At 36.5% G+C, this 16,471-nt stretch overlaps 1 protein-coding gene across 1 annotated transcript in view; it reads left to right on the top strand.

Annotated features, from left to right (window-relative positions):
* WDR37 (WD repeat domain 37) overlaps window positions 1–16,471 on the top strand; it is a 59,121-nt gene that overhangs the window by 14,775 nt on the left and 27,875 nt on the right. The window contains exons 4-11 of the mRNA XM_034402035.3: window positions 1,270–1,365; window positions 1,513–1,577; window positions 8,137–8,272; window positions 8,498–8,569; window positions 9,378–9,422; window positions 9,821–9,897; window positions 10,857–11,094; window positions 13,387–13,528. Coding sequence (XP_034257926.2) covers window positions 1,270–1,365; window positions 1,513–1,577; window positions 8,137–8,272; window positions 8,498–8,569; window positions 9,378–9,422; window positions 9,821–9,897; window positions 10,857–11,094; window positions 13,387–13,528 — 871 coding nt within the window. The remainder of the gene's footprint in view (window positions 1–1,269; window positions 1,366–1,512; window positions 1,578–8,136; window positions 8,273–8,497; window positions 8,570–9,377; window positions 9,423–9,820; window positions 9,898–10,856; window positions 11,095–13,386; window positions 13,529–16,471) is intronic.

Below are 16,471 nucleotides of genomic sequence, written 5' to 3'. Positions count from 1 at the left end.
GCTCATTTAGCCTAAAATTCCCATAATCCTGTTATTTTGAGTATATTGAGTATTTTAGTTGTAATTGATGTCCGTAACCTAATATTTAATTGCATATACATTTGATTCTTCTTATTTCAAAGTTTACTGGCATAATCATTCAGATATGTCAACTTTTATGTTTGCACTGTAATGCTAATTCATTTTTAAAAAATCTACACTTTTTGGATTCCAATGAGCAATGATTATGAGTCGCTGCTTTAAATAGTAACTATATTTTGCTTTTGTAACAAGTACAGTTACAAGATAGCATAGAAAAGGTAAAAAGAGATGACGAATACTTTATTTCTCAAATAAGTCATCTATGAAAGTTATTCTCATTTTGCCTTCAGGAATGTATGGAAAAGAGAAAATTCTACTCTGTATTATCTTATGAATTGCCTCCTACGACTATTGACCATTGGTAGTATGTTTGGAGGGGAAGCTTGTTTCCATGTTTTAACTTTCTCAGGAACCCTGTGTGATTTGATTTCCAGCCTCGGGGAAGACCCTGTCAATATTCATCCAGACATTGATTTCTCCCTTCCCGTATTCTGTTGGCTTGGGAGTGAAGATCAGAGACCAAAGCTCTTGGGGGCCAGTGTGTATAGCCTATTTCCCCTTCCCTTGATCTTAGAATGCCTGGGGGATCATACTATTTTGTGTGTGTGTGTGTGTGTGTGTGTGTGTGTGTGTGTGTGTGTGAAGTAAATAGGGACTGAAAATATATCTACTGTACAAACACCCTGGTACATTTGTAAATCCTCTAGTTGAGGAGCTACAGAGGCTCTTATTCATTACTTGTGTTCATTAATATAACTTTCTGTTTGCAGATATCCAGACTGGATGCTGGATATGTTGTGTTTATTGTTTCCAGTTTGGAGAGGAATTACATACAGAAACAAGTTATTTGGCAAGCAGTGGCTTCCTGAATCCGGAAGGGAGATACCAAACTTTTCCTTCCTCAATTTTCATTTAGTTTTACTGAGGGATATTTTGCATCAACATGAATCTCTTAGAAGCAGTATTTTTAGAATTAAGATCCATTGTCAGAATTTTATCCTAGATTTGAAGAGTTAATTACTTTCATATTATGTATTTTTTATAATTGTGGCACACAAAGAAACACAAAAGATTATGAAATTATGATCCTACACATAATGGCCTTTGAGATAAGGGTTATGTGGTAATTTAAAAATTGTGATTAATGATTTTTCTTTGCATTGACATTAATTTTTGTGCTACTGATAGTACGCAGAGAGATTGATACACTTAATGAACGCTTAGCAGCTGAAGGCCAAGCCATTGATGGAGCAGAATTGAGCAAGGGGCAGCTGAAAACAAAAGGTAAGAAGAGAGTTGAGAAAAATACTCCTCTCTTAGTTGGTTTTTCATAATTTAGGATGACAACCAGTTAGAAGGATGTTAACAATCAAGTAAGGTAATCCAATGATTTTCAAAACAAACTTCCTTTAAATGTATTTGTTTCAACAGCCAGCCATAGTACCAGTCAGCTGTCTCAGAAATTAAAGACTACTTACAAGGCATCAACTAGCAAGGTATGAAACATATCAAGCTTTTTATTGAACTACAGTATACTTACCAGTTTAGTTTTATTTACTTTTGTCTTCATGAGGTTGAACTTTTGAAGTTGATGTCATCCTGATGTAGTCCCATCTCATATTGCAGAGAGGTTTTGGGAGACTGTGATCAACATTAACCATGGAGTTGCCATTTGGTCTTGTCCTTTAGTTATAATTCAGTAAATAAATGATTAAGAAAATAGAGTGACAAAATGAATTTATAATAAAACGTCAAAAGCTTTTTTATAAGATACAAAGAAAACATAGTTATTATCTTTATTGTGAGAAATTCTTTAATAGTTAATTATAACACAGGACACTTCAATTGTTAAATCCATTTTGCTCCTTAGTTCATAGTCATTTTAATTTGTCCTTTTCCAAAAAATGGGTTGCATCTGATTGTAACTGTCATTAATTTGCTTGATACTTAGAATTATCAAGCATGTATCAGCTGTAAAATGTTTACTAAATTACTTAACTACCTGCAAGTAATTTACATTTATGCAGGAGAGAAGGTTATGTAGTAGTATTCTCTTTCATACTTGGAAATTATCCAAACTGTATAAACAAATCCAAAGTTCTATCCGCTATGTATATTAGGATACAGTTTTTTCAAATTCCTAGAATTTTCTAAGAATTTGGGAGATGTGCTTCCAAATACATCTGGAAAATTCCATATTGGGAAAATACAGTAAGGGGAAAATATTTGGGGTATTTTGAACAATTTTTCAATGATAAGTATCATTAAATTTTCTGTTTTCATTAGATCAAATAAACAGCTATGTATTTTTTTTTGTTATTATGCTGTCAGATTCAACATAAATTACTACTGGCAACTTTACAATATAAAAGCAGAGTAAAACATATAAAAGTTAATATACAAAATTTAAACACATTTCCTGCAAATAATTTTTTTTTTTTACAAAAATTGAAATTGTTTTTATCTGACAATCAGTTGTGCACACATTGGTTATTTTTAATAGAAAACATCTTTATCTTTTGTCTTTCTGCAGTATTACTGTCATTATGCACTTAAAGGTGGAAATGCATTTTTCTATATTAATGTTTTCTTTATTAAAAAGTAGAGTCTTCAGTTTCTAGATCATATATATGTATGTATATTGTTTATTGTAAATTTGCTGTTCTTTGAAAGCAAGTGCTGAATGCCTATCTTTTCTTACTTGCTATGTAGCGCTCAAATTCTTTCCCAGGGAGATCAGGTGGACCTCGCAAATTCCACGTGGGAAGCTGGGAAATATGGGGTGGCGATTCCTGGGTAACTGCTTTGCTTCCCAGTGTGCCAATTTGCATGCCCAGCTAAACAGTAGTGAGTGGTGGAACATACAGAATCTCATTTCAACCAGTTTTTCTTCATGGATATTATATTTATCAATTGGTGCTTTACCTAGAAGGCTTTCTACTGCTCATGTTTTAGTATTACTTATAGATATCAATTGTTAACAGATTGTTTCCTGTTTCCTGTTTTTATTGTTATCAATCTCTGAGGTTGGGTAGGCTACAGTTTTTATTACGACAGACATAGTCTATGCTTTGGCACAGTATTTGCACATTACATCTGCCTTTTTTTGTTACTATAATCTCAGTTCAGTTTTGATTTTAAAAGTACTTTGTTAAAAACACTTGATTTAAAAAAACATCAGTGAATAATGAAAACATAAATAAAATGATAACCCTTCCTAAAACTGCACGCAGGCAGAATAGCAGTACTATCAAAAGACAAAAATATGACTTAACCAGAAGCTACGGTAAATAGGAATGTCTTGAGCAGATTCCCAAATCTTGGAAGACCCAGTACATGTTAAAATTGAGCAGGGAGTTCAATAAATAAACATATTTATTTTAAATATATACATTATATATCTTGCTATCTAAGTGCTTAAATTATCTTAGGTAAAGATAATGCAGTGTCTGTAGATATCATAGTCCTTTGGTGAAGAAATGTTCACATTTGTTTGCCGCCAATGGCCTGATCTGTATTACAAGCTTTGATGGTGGCAAAGAGTTTCCATTATGAACTTTGTGGCTTCTCTCTAAGTCTATTTCTTTAACAAGTTATAATATAAATCTATAAATTGTCTGAACTGTTCATAAAAGAGAATGAGCTTCCTTTAAGGTTTCAGAAATAGGAATATTTCAACAATCTTTTGCTGTAATATGGTGAAAATGTTTAAAATAATGCTTTGTAGTAATAGTAGCATTTATTGATTACTGAAAAATTAATAATAATAAAACCATCCACATTAACCAAATTCACAAACTATAAGAATAAAATGTGTGGGCTGGGAATCTAAGAATTGCATAACTAATTCTAGGTGCTTTGTGAGGTTTTCAGGAACAATAATTCCTTCCCTGGAACACAGCATGGCAAACTGTCTTTAAAACTGATTGGCATCTGTAAAGGTTGGTTAAATGTAATTTCTCAACACACTATTTTCTGTGATCTTCAAATCTTGCTTCTGAATCCCAGAGGTGAATATCTCATAAATATGCATATTTCTTTAAACTAAAAAAATGAAATGAGAAATATGTTTGAAAATTAACAAGAAAACCTGAGAACATCGGCTTTAACCATGCTGAGTTATGCTCTTGGGGATTTCACTATCTCAAAATAAATAATGATAATGAAAAAGTCCAACCTTCAGTTACCAAGAGGTTGCCTGCTCTTCTTCTTGCAAGTTCCTTGAATGAGATTTTTGACATTTTGGGACTGTAAATTTGTCTTCCTTTAAGCACCGTGTCTTATGGTTGTGATCAAAATACACATGAATCTTTAAATGAAAGCCCAAGTAATTGTTACAGGCGTCTACAGTACAAATTCCTCTTGCATTAACTTGCCAGACTGAAATGGTGAGCAGGATGATTATTATAAGAAAGTATGGTGAATTTGAATTTGAAAACTTAGAGCATTTGAAGAGGGAACTTTCTCATTTGCTAGCCAGGAAACAGACTAGTTTTGTCTTCTGCTGTGCACAGTAGCATATGTACTGCTCTTAGAATATGTTTACTTTGTTGAGGTTAGTCAACAGAATGTGTAACTGGTTGAACAACATTTCCTTGACCTTACTGTCACATGATTAGGCTTCCTTAGGAACACTTATATTTATAAGTCACATTTTTCAAAGGAGAAACATACCCATTTTGTAGTGTAAAATGAGGCATTTCTAAACTCTTGTCTATATATATATATAAGCTAAGAATTGAAATGGAAATTTTAATAGTAGTATTTAGTGTGCATATTAGCATGATTCCCTGGCTCTGCTTGCTGAACATAACTTGGTGAACATTGCACTGGGAGAGTGGCTGGCTCCTTTATTCACATTTTGAAGTAGAGCAGAAAGTTTTGATGTCCCGTTGCTGTTTGTGATATATGAAAGGACACTTCCATTATTGTTTTAAAAGTAAAAGGAAACTAAAAATATGAAATGGCATTAAAGATTGTATTTTAAGGGAAGAGGAGAAAACACTGTAGCCCCTGAAAATTAAACCAGTCAATTACACAAGATTTTCTGAGGAAACTAAAAACAGTTTGGTAATTCATTTTATTCCTCACTATGTCTTATTAAAACTGATAAGGTATGTGAGAACTGTTGTGATAATATATTCTACTGTTCCACTACTCTTACATAACTCCATTTTGTTTGAAGATGTGTATTAAATTTCAATTGAATTTTAATACTGCCTTGACAGTTTTATGCTTAATGCTACACTATGGTTCAAATACTAATCCCTTCCTAGTTCTGCAAGAATTAACCTGTTCCTTTTGCAGTGCATCTGTAGTAATTATTGCTTATACTGGCTTGGAAACAATTCTTCTCATTAACAACTAAATTATAGTTCCATCTAGGTCTCATTTCATCACTGTAAAGATAAATAAAGAGGTAAAAGCTGAAAATTATATTGTTGCAGCTTTTTCTAGTCCTTAATTTTTTTTCCTCCTGAAATTTTAATTGAACATATATATAAGATGCCTTATTTTTATTTTTAATCACTGTACATTCCTGAGAATATTTTCAATAACAAAATTTGATAGATGTTTTGCTCTGTTTGATGATCAGATAATACCTTTTAAAATTTAATTATTAATTTAATCTCATTTTGGTTTAATGAGGCTTTTATTTTTTTAAAAAAAAACTATGTAGTTGATTCTCATTTCTAGGTTGATTTTAGAATTTTTACATCTTTTAAAAATAAAAATCGCCTACAGTATATACCTAGTCATTTACTGTGGCAAAGGTATCCAATTGTAATCTTTCACTGCTATTGAAATACTCTTGGAATTCTATATTTCACAATTACATGAATATTTTGTCATATTAGACAGCTGCATACCTCAGTTTACCATGACGTCTGCTAGATCCAGCTTAGTGATATTTAACATAGAGCCATTAAAATCAGTACAACAAAAATGAGTTATGACCCAATGGTTTTTATATTATTCCCTTACTCCAGTGCTTGGCAAAAGGCCTCAGGAAGTTTTGCTTATATTTCAGACTATAGACTTGGATTTCATGCTCAGATGGCATGAAGCTAGTATGAAAGTTTGACAATAGTCTTGAGAAGGCAGCATAGTTTAGTGTTGAAGAAATCAATTGGATCCCTCCTCTCCCCCCTCCTTATTTTTATATTAACTGTAACATTGTATGGTAACAAAATTTGTCATAAATTCTGAGTGAATAGAAATACATTCATCTTCCAGAACTTTGAATGGATATGCCAAGATAAGAAACAATGGCGATAGTGATACAATTCAGCGCACATGTTGTGGCATGGATTTTCAAAGGGTGCACTATTTCATATTTCATAAGTAACACAGCTTTTTGCAGTCCTGGAACAGCAATCTATGCTCCCTGTCCCTGTCCAGCAATTCTTCACTGATTACCCTCATCTAACCATTCTTCCCAACTATAGCATAAGCAACAATTTCCACAGTGATTTCCTGATGCCTACAAAATAGGTCCAAATAGATGGTATTGTTTTATATAGAGAGAGTACTACTGATAGTACAGTTCTGGGTTGCAGCTGATCCAGAATTTGGTCCAGCAGCTTGAATAAATGCAGTTGAGATGGTGCAGATTTTAGCATAAATCATATATGCTATAAATCATAAATGACATAGCAAAGTTCTTATATGATTTCTGTCCAAACACTAAATGATGAAGATGTACATGTGATATAAAGGTTAGCTCTAGTCCCAATCTGCTTATCTGGACTGGAGAACATTACACATCAGGGTCAAAAAGAAGAAAACATTTTGTATGGAATAAAACTGATGGTGTTGCTTGTTAACATGCAGAGACAAAGGCAGCCATTGAAAGACCAAGGGTAGAACTAGTTTTCTCCACTCTGTTGTGGATGGAAAAAGATTTTGACCACTTTGCACCTTTTTCTGATAAGGGAAGTTGAGTGGCTGAAATGAGAAACTCTTTCACGTCCTCCAGAGGTGGTCATACCTGATGTAGGGTGTCCTGAGTCTCTTGTTCTTTCTCAAACCATTTTGGCAGTTGCTCCTGGTAGGGCAGAGTAGGACTCTTGAGAACAGTGAGGAACCTGAGGGTGAGACCTTGCTTGAGGCCCTACTGACTGGGGTTCTTCATTCCTGCTTATTATGCTACTGCATCACTCATGGAATACCTTTTCTACCCATTAAAGACAATGCAATTATTGCACAAATATACTTCGGATGGCCACATTAGTATAGCTCATATTAGCTTAGTTTTCTCCAGCCAGCAAGTATTACTGATTTACTTCTTCCAGTCCAGTGACCCAGCACTTACCTAATCCAGTAAACTGATAGTCCTGCACTGCTTATCCTTGCACACAGGCTGTGTCACTTAAGAGTGTGAATCGCTGCTTGCTTGTCCATGCTGATTTTAAAAAAAATATAGCAGTTCCAACTTGAGAGTGTTTTCTTCTATCTACCCGATACATTTATTTATCTAAAGATAATAAAATAAGTCATTCTTGCTTTCATGTTTCTCTTATTATTTTAAAATTTTGATCATATTATTTCTGTACTGCTTCTTGAAAAGAACATTTCATTGTCATACAAAAGGAATTGGTCTGAACTTCCAAGTTAATATGAATACCACTTCATATGGCTCTGAGCTTTGAATTTTTATGCATCTTTTTCATTCTTCCTTCCTAACCCCTTTGAGCTAGCTCTGTTTAATAAGTTGGCTTGTATGGTGCATACAACGTATTATAGAAGAAAAAGAGAAGTGCTCTGCAGATTATACCCATTTGTATTATCATAAGATATGAAAAAATATCGGAAAAGTTGTATGCTTTTATGATATCCTAAAAAGATTCAATCTGGCCAAATTCGTCTGTTGTACTTACATAGAACGGCATCCTAGCTTCATTCAGGACAAATTTGGTCCCAGAGAATATGCTAAAGCTTATGCATCCGTTGATTTGGCTACAGTGCAGTGCTTCAATGGTTCTTACGTTGTGTGTTGCAAGAGTTTGGGGGTAATTTCTCTACCTATCAGATACCTGCCTTTTGTCTCCTTAGATAGTCTCCAGTTTCAAAACAACGACATCCAGAGCAATATGTCAGCTAGTGAAAGAGTATATTGGTCATCGAGATGGCATTTGGGATGTCAGTGTCACAAAAACTCAACCTGTGGTGCTTGGGACAGCATCAGCTGGTAATAATCTTATCTATTGTTTTAGCCACAGATTGTGTTTTGCGTTTCTGATGATTAGATTAGAACAGATTATGGTCTAGGTTTCATTCCCAGATTATCTATCTATCTATCTATCTATCTATCTATCTATCTATCTATCTATCTATCTATCATCTGCCCACATCCATCCATTCATCCGTCCATCCATCATTTTAATTCCTCAATTCTTTTTTAAAATTCTCACAGATCATACTGCTTTGCTGTGGAGCATAGAGACAGGAAAGTGTCTTGTCAAATATGTTGGACATGCTGGATCAGGTAAATTGGTGAATAAGAATCATAAGGGAAAATTATCTGTTATAATGGCATATGTATTGAGTAAGTGAAGTTGACTCTTCCCGGAATTTATGTGCAGTAGGAGTTTGGGTGGAGAATTTAAGAACCTCTTTGTGGGAGCCTGCAGGACCTTATCCATTCTTTGCGCCCTTTGGGTGTCCCATTTCAGTAAGCATGAAAAATGAGTAGTTATCTTTTGGATGTGAGAGTTATTAAGAAGATAAGATCTGTCTTTAAAAAAATCATCATCACATTACAAAGCTAGATAGTAGAATTCTGTCATGTATCATTTCAGACAGAAGGGCGAATATCAATTTTTAAAATATTCATGTGAAAATCTTATTGTTCCAAACAGAAGGACAAATAATTGTTCCAAATAGAAGGGCAAATAATAGTTTTAAAAATATATGTAAAAAGCTTGGGGATAGAGATCAAGTACAATGATGATTCTCTAATGTACTCAATCCCATAGCAAGTTCTTGTCCGATGTTCTTATGCATGGAATCATTCCCCCAGGAACCTTAGCTCTTCACGGATCGGGTAAACTATTCCTTCTGTTGAGAGATTTTATTCAGTGGTGCCATATGAAGTCGTTTTTTCTCTCAGTTATTATGTTTCTATTTTGATACTAGAAATTCCCTCTTCCAAAAATAGCTTTATTCTTGATTTTCTTTAAACCTAGCTTTTCCTGTATAATAGGATAAGTAGAGAGATGAAGTTCAAACTGGAAAATTAGATATTCTTCTAAATTTGTTCTTCTAACATATGTTTGTTTTTTTCTTTGATGCAGTAAATTCCATAAAGTTTCATCCATCAGAACAGGTGTCTCTTACAGGTATGTAAATGGTGTTTATCCTGCCAAATTATGTTCACTCGATACTTGAGAAAAAAATATACCTCCTAATTTATTTCAGATTAAGTGGGAATAGGTTTATAGTGCACCTGGGATTTTGATATTGTGGAAAATCCATTCAAGATTCTTTCAGTGAACGAGAGAAGTTCTTTCTTTCTACTCAGTATTTATATTTCTAGATTGGAAAAGCCTGCAGGACAGCTTTAAAGACTAGGCTGTGTATACATTGTAATAATTTAAGAGGGCTTATATATTAGAAAAGAAAGCAAATTAGGAAAGAGGAAAGATCACTTATACATATTGCTTGTTTCCACTCCCCTCTTGCTTTGAAGAATTAAAATCAAAATAGCTGTTCATAGAGTGTTAATTTTGTTCTACAGCTTCAGGAGATCAGACAGCTCATATTTGGAGATATATGGTGCAGTTGCCTACCCCTCAACCTACCACAGACTGCAATGTAAGTTATGATTTCTAGTATGACTTTTGGAGTTCTTAAAATAGTGTTTATCTCTGCAGATGGAAATTAGTATTGGAGAAAATGAACCAACCCCCCCCCCCCATTTCATTCATATCAGGGGTGTCAAACTCATGGCCCACAGGTTGGATGCGTCATGCACTGGTCACGCCCACCCCTGGTTTAGTGAAGGGGAAAAAAGGTCATGATATGTTACATGACGACAACATGATGCCACGAGTTTGACACCCCTGATTTATATCATTGGTGTGCTGTTGAATGCCTTATTTAACAGTGGTTTGGCAACATATGGGCCATAAAGTTCTGAAATCATGACTAACTTAGCGACAATGGAAACTAACTAATATGTGACACTTCATAAAATTATGAAATCACACTTTTAGTATTTACAGCAATTATATTGTTTCTTGGGAGAGCTGGCCCCATCAATTTCCTCGAAACACTGCTAGTTTTGCCAATTGCCATTCAAATGTTGAACATGGCTATAGGGTGGCTTGTTGAATAATCAATCAAAGATTTATAAATGCTTTAAAGGAAATCTCCTTGGGATTATTTAGAAAAATAGTATTTTTATCCTATACTTCAGATGTCCCAAAGAACCAAAACAATTTAGAATCTGAAGAATAGCATCCCGATAGCAAATAATAGGTATATGAAATAGCATTTTGTTTGCAAAATTCATCCAATAATAAACATTCCTTTCTGTGTTTTCTGTTCCCCAAGTATTTATACACACTATTCTCTATTAAATTTATATCTCTTTAGAGTCTTCAACAGTTTCTCTTTCTGTGTCTCATATTATCTGAGGCACTTTAAGCTTTTCTTTTTCTCTTTAGAGATCTTTTTGTTTTCCAGAGATATTTTTGATGTTAAGAATTAATTGGACCAACCCATTTAATGTGGCAAATTTCATGCAAATTAAATATTTTCAAAATTAACAGCAAATGTCCGGTGAAGATGAAGTTGAGTTCTCTGATAAAGATGAACCTGATGGAGATGGAGATGGCTCAAGTGATTGTCCCACCATCCGAGTTCCTTTGACTTCCCTAAAAAGCCATCAGGGTGTTGTCATAGCAGCTGATTGGCTGGTTGGAGGGAAGCAAGCAGTGACCGCTTCATGGGACAGGACAGCCAACTTGTATGATGTAGAGACATCTGAACTTGTGCACTCTCTGACAGGTATCTTCTTGGGAGGGGGAGTTTTATCTCCATCTCCCCCCCCCACACTCATTATTGTCTGGTTGTTGAGCGTCTACTTTTTTGTAATGCAAACTTTTCTTTGAGAGCAAGGAAGATTAAATCCCACAATTTATGACAGTTGTGAACTTCCAAGATGTTACTGTATATGTCATTTTGCCACTTCTTTGAAGTCAGTCATTCTTCTTATCTTGGATACTTGGGAAACCATATAATCTAAACAAGAAAACTTCAAAGAGAAAAATACTACATTTTCAAGGCTTTACATATTTATTAGGTATTTCTTTTCTTCAACTTTTAATAACTTCTCTTGTACAGTCTCAGCAGGTGGTAGCATTGGGCTGCCTTCTGTTGCAGGTAGAAAGCTAAGCAGGGTCAGATCTGGTTGTCACTTGTATGGACCACCACCAGGAAACTCTAAGAATATATACTCTTGGGGTGTGTGTGTGTGTGTGTGTATCTATGTATTATACGAGGGTACATGAAATAGCAATGGTAATTTCACTGTTTTATTTACATGTATTGTAAATTTATTTAAATTTTTGAATGGATTTTTCTTACAAAGCAGGAATAAAAATTGCCATTAATTTTGTGTAGTATTATTATTTCCAATCCTTATAGTTATATAGTTATCCCTCTATAGTTGCTATGTAATCTTAATGCATTCTGGCTTTATCATTACAGGGAGCAATCTAATTTTTCTCTTCACTAGATGTAAAAGTGCAAAAATAGCTGCCTGATTAAAAAAAGATTCTGGGTAATTGTTCTTGCTAAAATTTGGCTCAGCAAAAGAATACTTCAGCTCACTTTATACTTTGTTTTAGGATCAATGAAGTAAAGTACAGTTGATGCCAACATTTTTGTTTGTAGAGAAGTTGGAGGTTTTTGATTCGTGCGCTAAATCAAGCAATTTAAAAAATGTTTTTAGCTAGTTTTAGCAATATTTATCTTAGCAATTGGTTTTCTGAGGAGTGGTGATGGGATGGAGTTGTTAGGGTTGCTTTTGCTCCTTGAAGTGTAGAGTTATCTAGGTAGTTTTCTTGTTCAGGTTATATGGTTTCCCAAGTATTCTTCTACCGTAGGTAGCTTTCCTAAACCAGGGATGGAAAAAATGATGTGCCTCAATTACAATTCCCAGCATCTTTTACTATTAACTGTGCTTCCCCAGTTGCTGGAAGTTCAGCTCTATCATCTAGAACAGAGATTGGTAACCTTTCCGTCTACCAATTACACTTAATGTTGAGGTATGTGCTAGATAAGGTATTAATGGAACTTGCAGAACAGATTTTTTTTCATTTCAGAGTGGGAAGTGTAATTTCTTTTTGGAAAAAAAGTAAATTAACCTTTTCTAGAACCAAATATTCCTGCTTTTCAGCACCCTGCCTCAAACCTACAGAGACTGTACTACCAATTTTTATGCCATAAAAATGAGTTTGCATAATTGGAAAAATCCAGAAACTGGGAGAAAAAAGTATATATGCACATTAAGATGGCTTCATAGCTTCATAGCCATAGCTCTAATCCTAAATCCTTGTTTTTAGGCCTTGACATGATAGATAGAGCTAGTGTGTTTCTGCTGGTGACAAGTTTATCATTTTATTGGTAGATCATATGATTGCAACTGGAGATCCTGAAAGAAAAATGGATTAACTGATATACAGACATTGCAACATTATGCTTCTTTAATCCTAAAATAAAACAAGGACTAATTGCTGTTTTTTATAGTAGATGAGCTATAAGTTATATAGTTATATGTCACTATAACTATAACTTTATAAGCAGTAGTTTTAGCAGCCCCAAATTAAACTGTATAGAACTGGAAACTTGTTTAATATTAGTGTCTGAAAAATTCTTGTAATAGAAGCAAATTTGGTAGCTGATCTAATACTCAAAAATGCTTTTGTGATTGTCACAGATATCTAATCTATAGATAGCAGGCTGCATTATGTGTTTCTGAAAGCATGCAAGAAACAATTTTCATATATTACTCAAAATTTGTTTTACAGAATATCCATCATGTCCATAAGTCATGTCAGTACAAGAGTGACAAAAGTTTGTTCCCTTACATTTTTAAAATGTCTGTATTTAGATGAAATGTGGAATTGAATCCACATTATTCCAATAGGGAACAAGTAAGATTGGGCAAACTTGTTTTGCCAAGACCATTTTGGTAACCATTGGAAAATAATTATTTCTCTGATGTTTTTCATCCCCAATTTTTGTAAGCAGGTCCAGGTTTTTCAAAGTTCATAATGTTTTGATTTCTGGTTTTAGGACATGATCAAGAACTTACACATTGTTGCACTCACCCCACCCAGCGCCTTGTGGTAACTTCATCGCGTGACACAACTTTCCGTCTATGGGATTTTAGAGATCCTTCCATTCACTCTGTGAACGTCTTTCAAGGCCATACAGAGTAAGTGACATCTTTGTCCTATATATATATATATATTTAAACGTGGGAATTGTACTCGGCTACTGATATGGGAAAAGTTTTCTATCTGAATTTTTCATGCTAAATGTAATTAGTCTAAGTCTTCTTTTTCCTGTTTTGTGGCTTAATTAAAGCTTTAATAAATGCTGAGGAGAAATAAATTATATCCAATTCAGTCATGAAAGGTTGCATACATTTTCAGGCATTTCCTCTTAAAATATCATGTCTGTGTATAGATCAATAAAACAGAGAGAAATGGGGATGGAATTAAATAAGCAGGAATCCGGATTAAATGTTGCTTTTTGTTTTATCATGGAATATGCCGCTTATAACTTTTCAATATTTTTTTCTGCATGTGGAGCTCCTTTTAGTTATTCAGTAATCTTTTTATTGTATATTTTGATATATTTTTATTCATCCTGATTCATTTGTTTACCTGTTTGTCTCTGTACATCTTAGCAATTTACTTTTATAGATAAAATACAATTATCTATATAAATAAAAATGTAAATGTCCGTTTGTACATAACCGCACATCTCCGAAAGTTCTTCACCGATTGCTTTCAAATTTTGACACAACATTGCATTTGACTACGGACGTGTTTTTATATACCTATATTATATACATGTTACACCTGTGACAGGTAAAAACATGAAAAACATTGGAAAATATTGAAAGATATTGACAAACATTGAAAAACAGCACCATCTGCTGGATGTAAAACCAACATGGCAGCCTCCCAGCCCTGATTATGGTCACCAGATTTCTGCTCCTTATATTTAGACTCTCCATATTGCTTCCAAGAAACTGCGCATTTGGAAGGCAGAGACGCCCGAGGGCCAAATCGTGCCACCAGGCTCGGCAGGTAGGCAGCTGGCTCCCCGCCGGGAAGCCCTCGCAGCCGGTGCTTCTAGGGCTGGCCGGGACCCGCCCGAGCCTGGCTCTGACCTCCCCCTCCCCCGGCCGCCCCGCGAACTAGCCTCACCCGCCACTGTTGCCCATCCCCCTCGCCAGCCACTCTCAGGGCTCCCTCCAAAGTACATCTGGCAACGAGGCTGCCTGGGTCCCCCGAGCAGGAATCCTCCGTCTCTCGCCTGGCCCGAATCGCGCCTGGCCCAGCGCTACCACAGGCCCCGAGGTCAGAAAGACTAGCCGCTAACCGGTGCTATGCGAATCCGGTCGGTGAGCGGGAGATAGAGGCAACTGGAGCCTCGGGGTCGCCTTTGACCAGTGCTGCCTTTGATTCCCAAGTGGGCGCTCTGGCAGTTCACGGACCCTACATGAAAATTTCGGCCTCTGGCAGAAAAGGGGCTCCGGGGAGGCTTTCGGGGGGCAGAAATGGCCAGGACAGAGGATGGCCGGCCCTCCTTCATTTCGCCTGGAAGAGCGGGGGATTTAATCATTCCCCTGCCCTTGGCAGGCGGGGGAGGAGAACTGCGCAGCAGGGGTCCAATGGGGTGTGCGTGGCTCCTGGTTTTGCCACTTTCTTCCTTCGGGTGGGAAGCCCCAAACCAGCCTAGAACCCCCCCCTGCACTCCCTCCTCCCTCCCTCCCCTTCCCTTCCCTGCTATGCGTCTCCCTGTCGAGCCCCCAGAGAACATCTGTGTAGGGAGGACGGAGGGGGCCCCCGAGTTTCTGCTGTGGTGCGGAGAGCTGCAAAGGCCTGGCCTGAAAAGGTAAGGGCAATGGCGGGGGATGCAGAAGAGGCCGGGCCAGAGACAGAGATAAACAGAGAGAGAGGGAGAGAGAGACATAGAGAAATACAGAGAGATGGGGGAGAGAGACACACACACATACAAAGATGCAGAGAGAGAAGGGGGAGAGAGAGACACACATAGAGAGATACAGAGGGGGGAGAGAGAGACATAGAGAGATACAGAGCGGGGAGAGAGAGAGACATACAGAGATACAGAGGGGGAGAGAGAGAGACAGAGAGATACAGATGGAGAGAGAGAGAGACATAGAGAGATACAAAGAGAGAGGGGGAGACAGAGAGGGACGATTTTGTGGTTCCCATTGTTTTTTAGCAACCGGTTCTCTGCCCTAATCACCAGCTGGGTAGGCGTGGCTCGGGGGGCTGTCATGTGACTGATGAAAGTGAGTGATGTCGAGTTAGCCACGCCCACCAAATATTCGTGGAGAGTTTGGAACTTCAGCCCCGCTCTTTTAGCCCAGCGGAAGCACCAGACTGGGCCACAGCAATGCGTGGCTGGGTACAGCTAGTACTAATTAATATAATTAATACTTAAATCAGTTTTGTGTCAAAAAGATCAAGAATCTTACATTTTTACTGTAATGATCCATTAGTTTTTAGTGTAATGATCTATTTGTATGCTGCTTTCTATTGATAGAAATCATGAAGGGTTAATGTCAGTTCTGTTATCTTTGGCAATGCCATGAAGCGGAACATGTGAATGTTTACCTTTCCTAATGATATGTTTCTTGTTCAAGGATTCTTGTCTTGAAGCAAATGCAGAAGTTCCTATTCAATTATTATTATTTTTTTCTCATAGGAAGTGGGGGAGTATTCTCAGTTTCTTTATGGAAAGAATTCAAGGTCAAGTAATAGCTTGGTTATTGGCATTCAAATGTGAGAAAGAACATAGATTTCTCTTTTTAATGTCTCTAGCACTGCATTGAAATCTGCATTTCAGCTGGTACAGAATGCCGCCGCGCGGGTTATGACGGGAGGGTCCTGATACTCCCATGTTACACCTCTCCTGCACAACTTGCATTGGTTGCCGGTTGCTCTTCGGGTGAGATTCAAGGTGCTGGTGATGACCTATAAAGCCCTATATGGCTTATGCCCAGGATATTTATCGGACCATCTGCAACCAGCAACAGCTTCCCATCGCCTGGTGCGTTCTCACAGGGAGGGCCTACAACATCGGCTAGACAATGTTGGCTGGCGGCTCCCAGAGGTAG

Source organism: Pantherophis guttatus, chromosome 4, assembly GCF_059756535.1.
Source record: "Pantherophis guttatus breed Tessera chromosome 4, ASM5975653v1, whole genome shotgun sequence".
NCBI classification, from domain to species: Eukaryota; Metazoa; Chordata; class Lepidosauria; order Squamata; family Colubridae; genus Pantherophis; species Pantherophis guttatus.
Note: the sequence above shows the minus strand (reverse complement) of the source record. Positions and strands in the feature narration are given on the sequence as shown.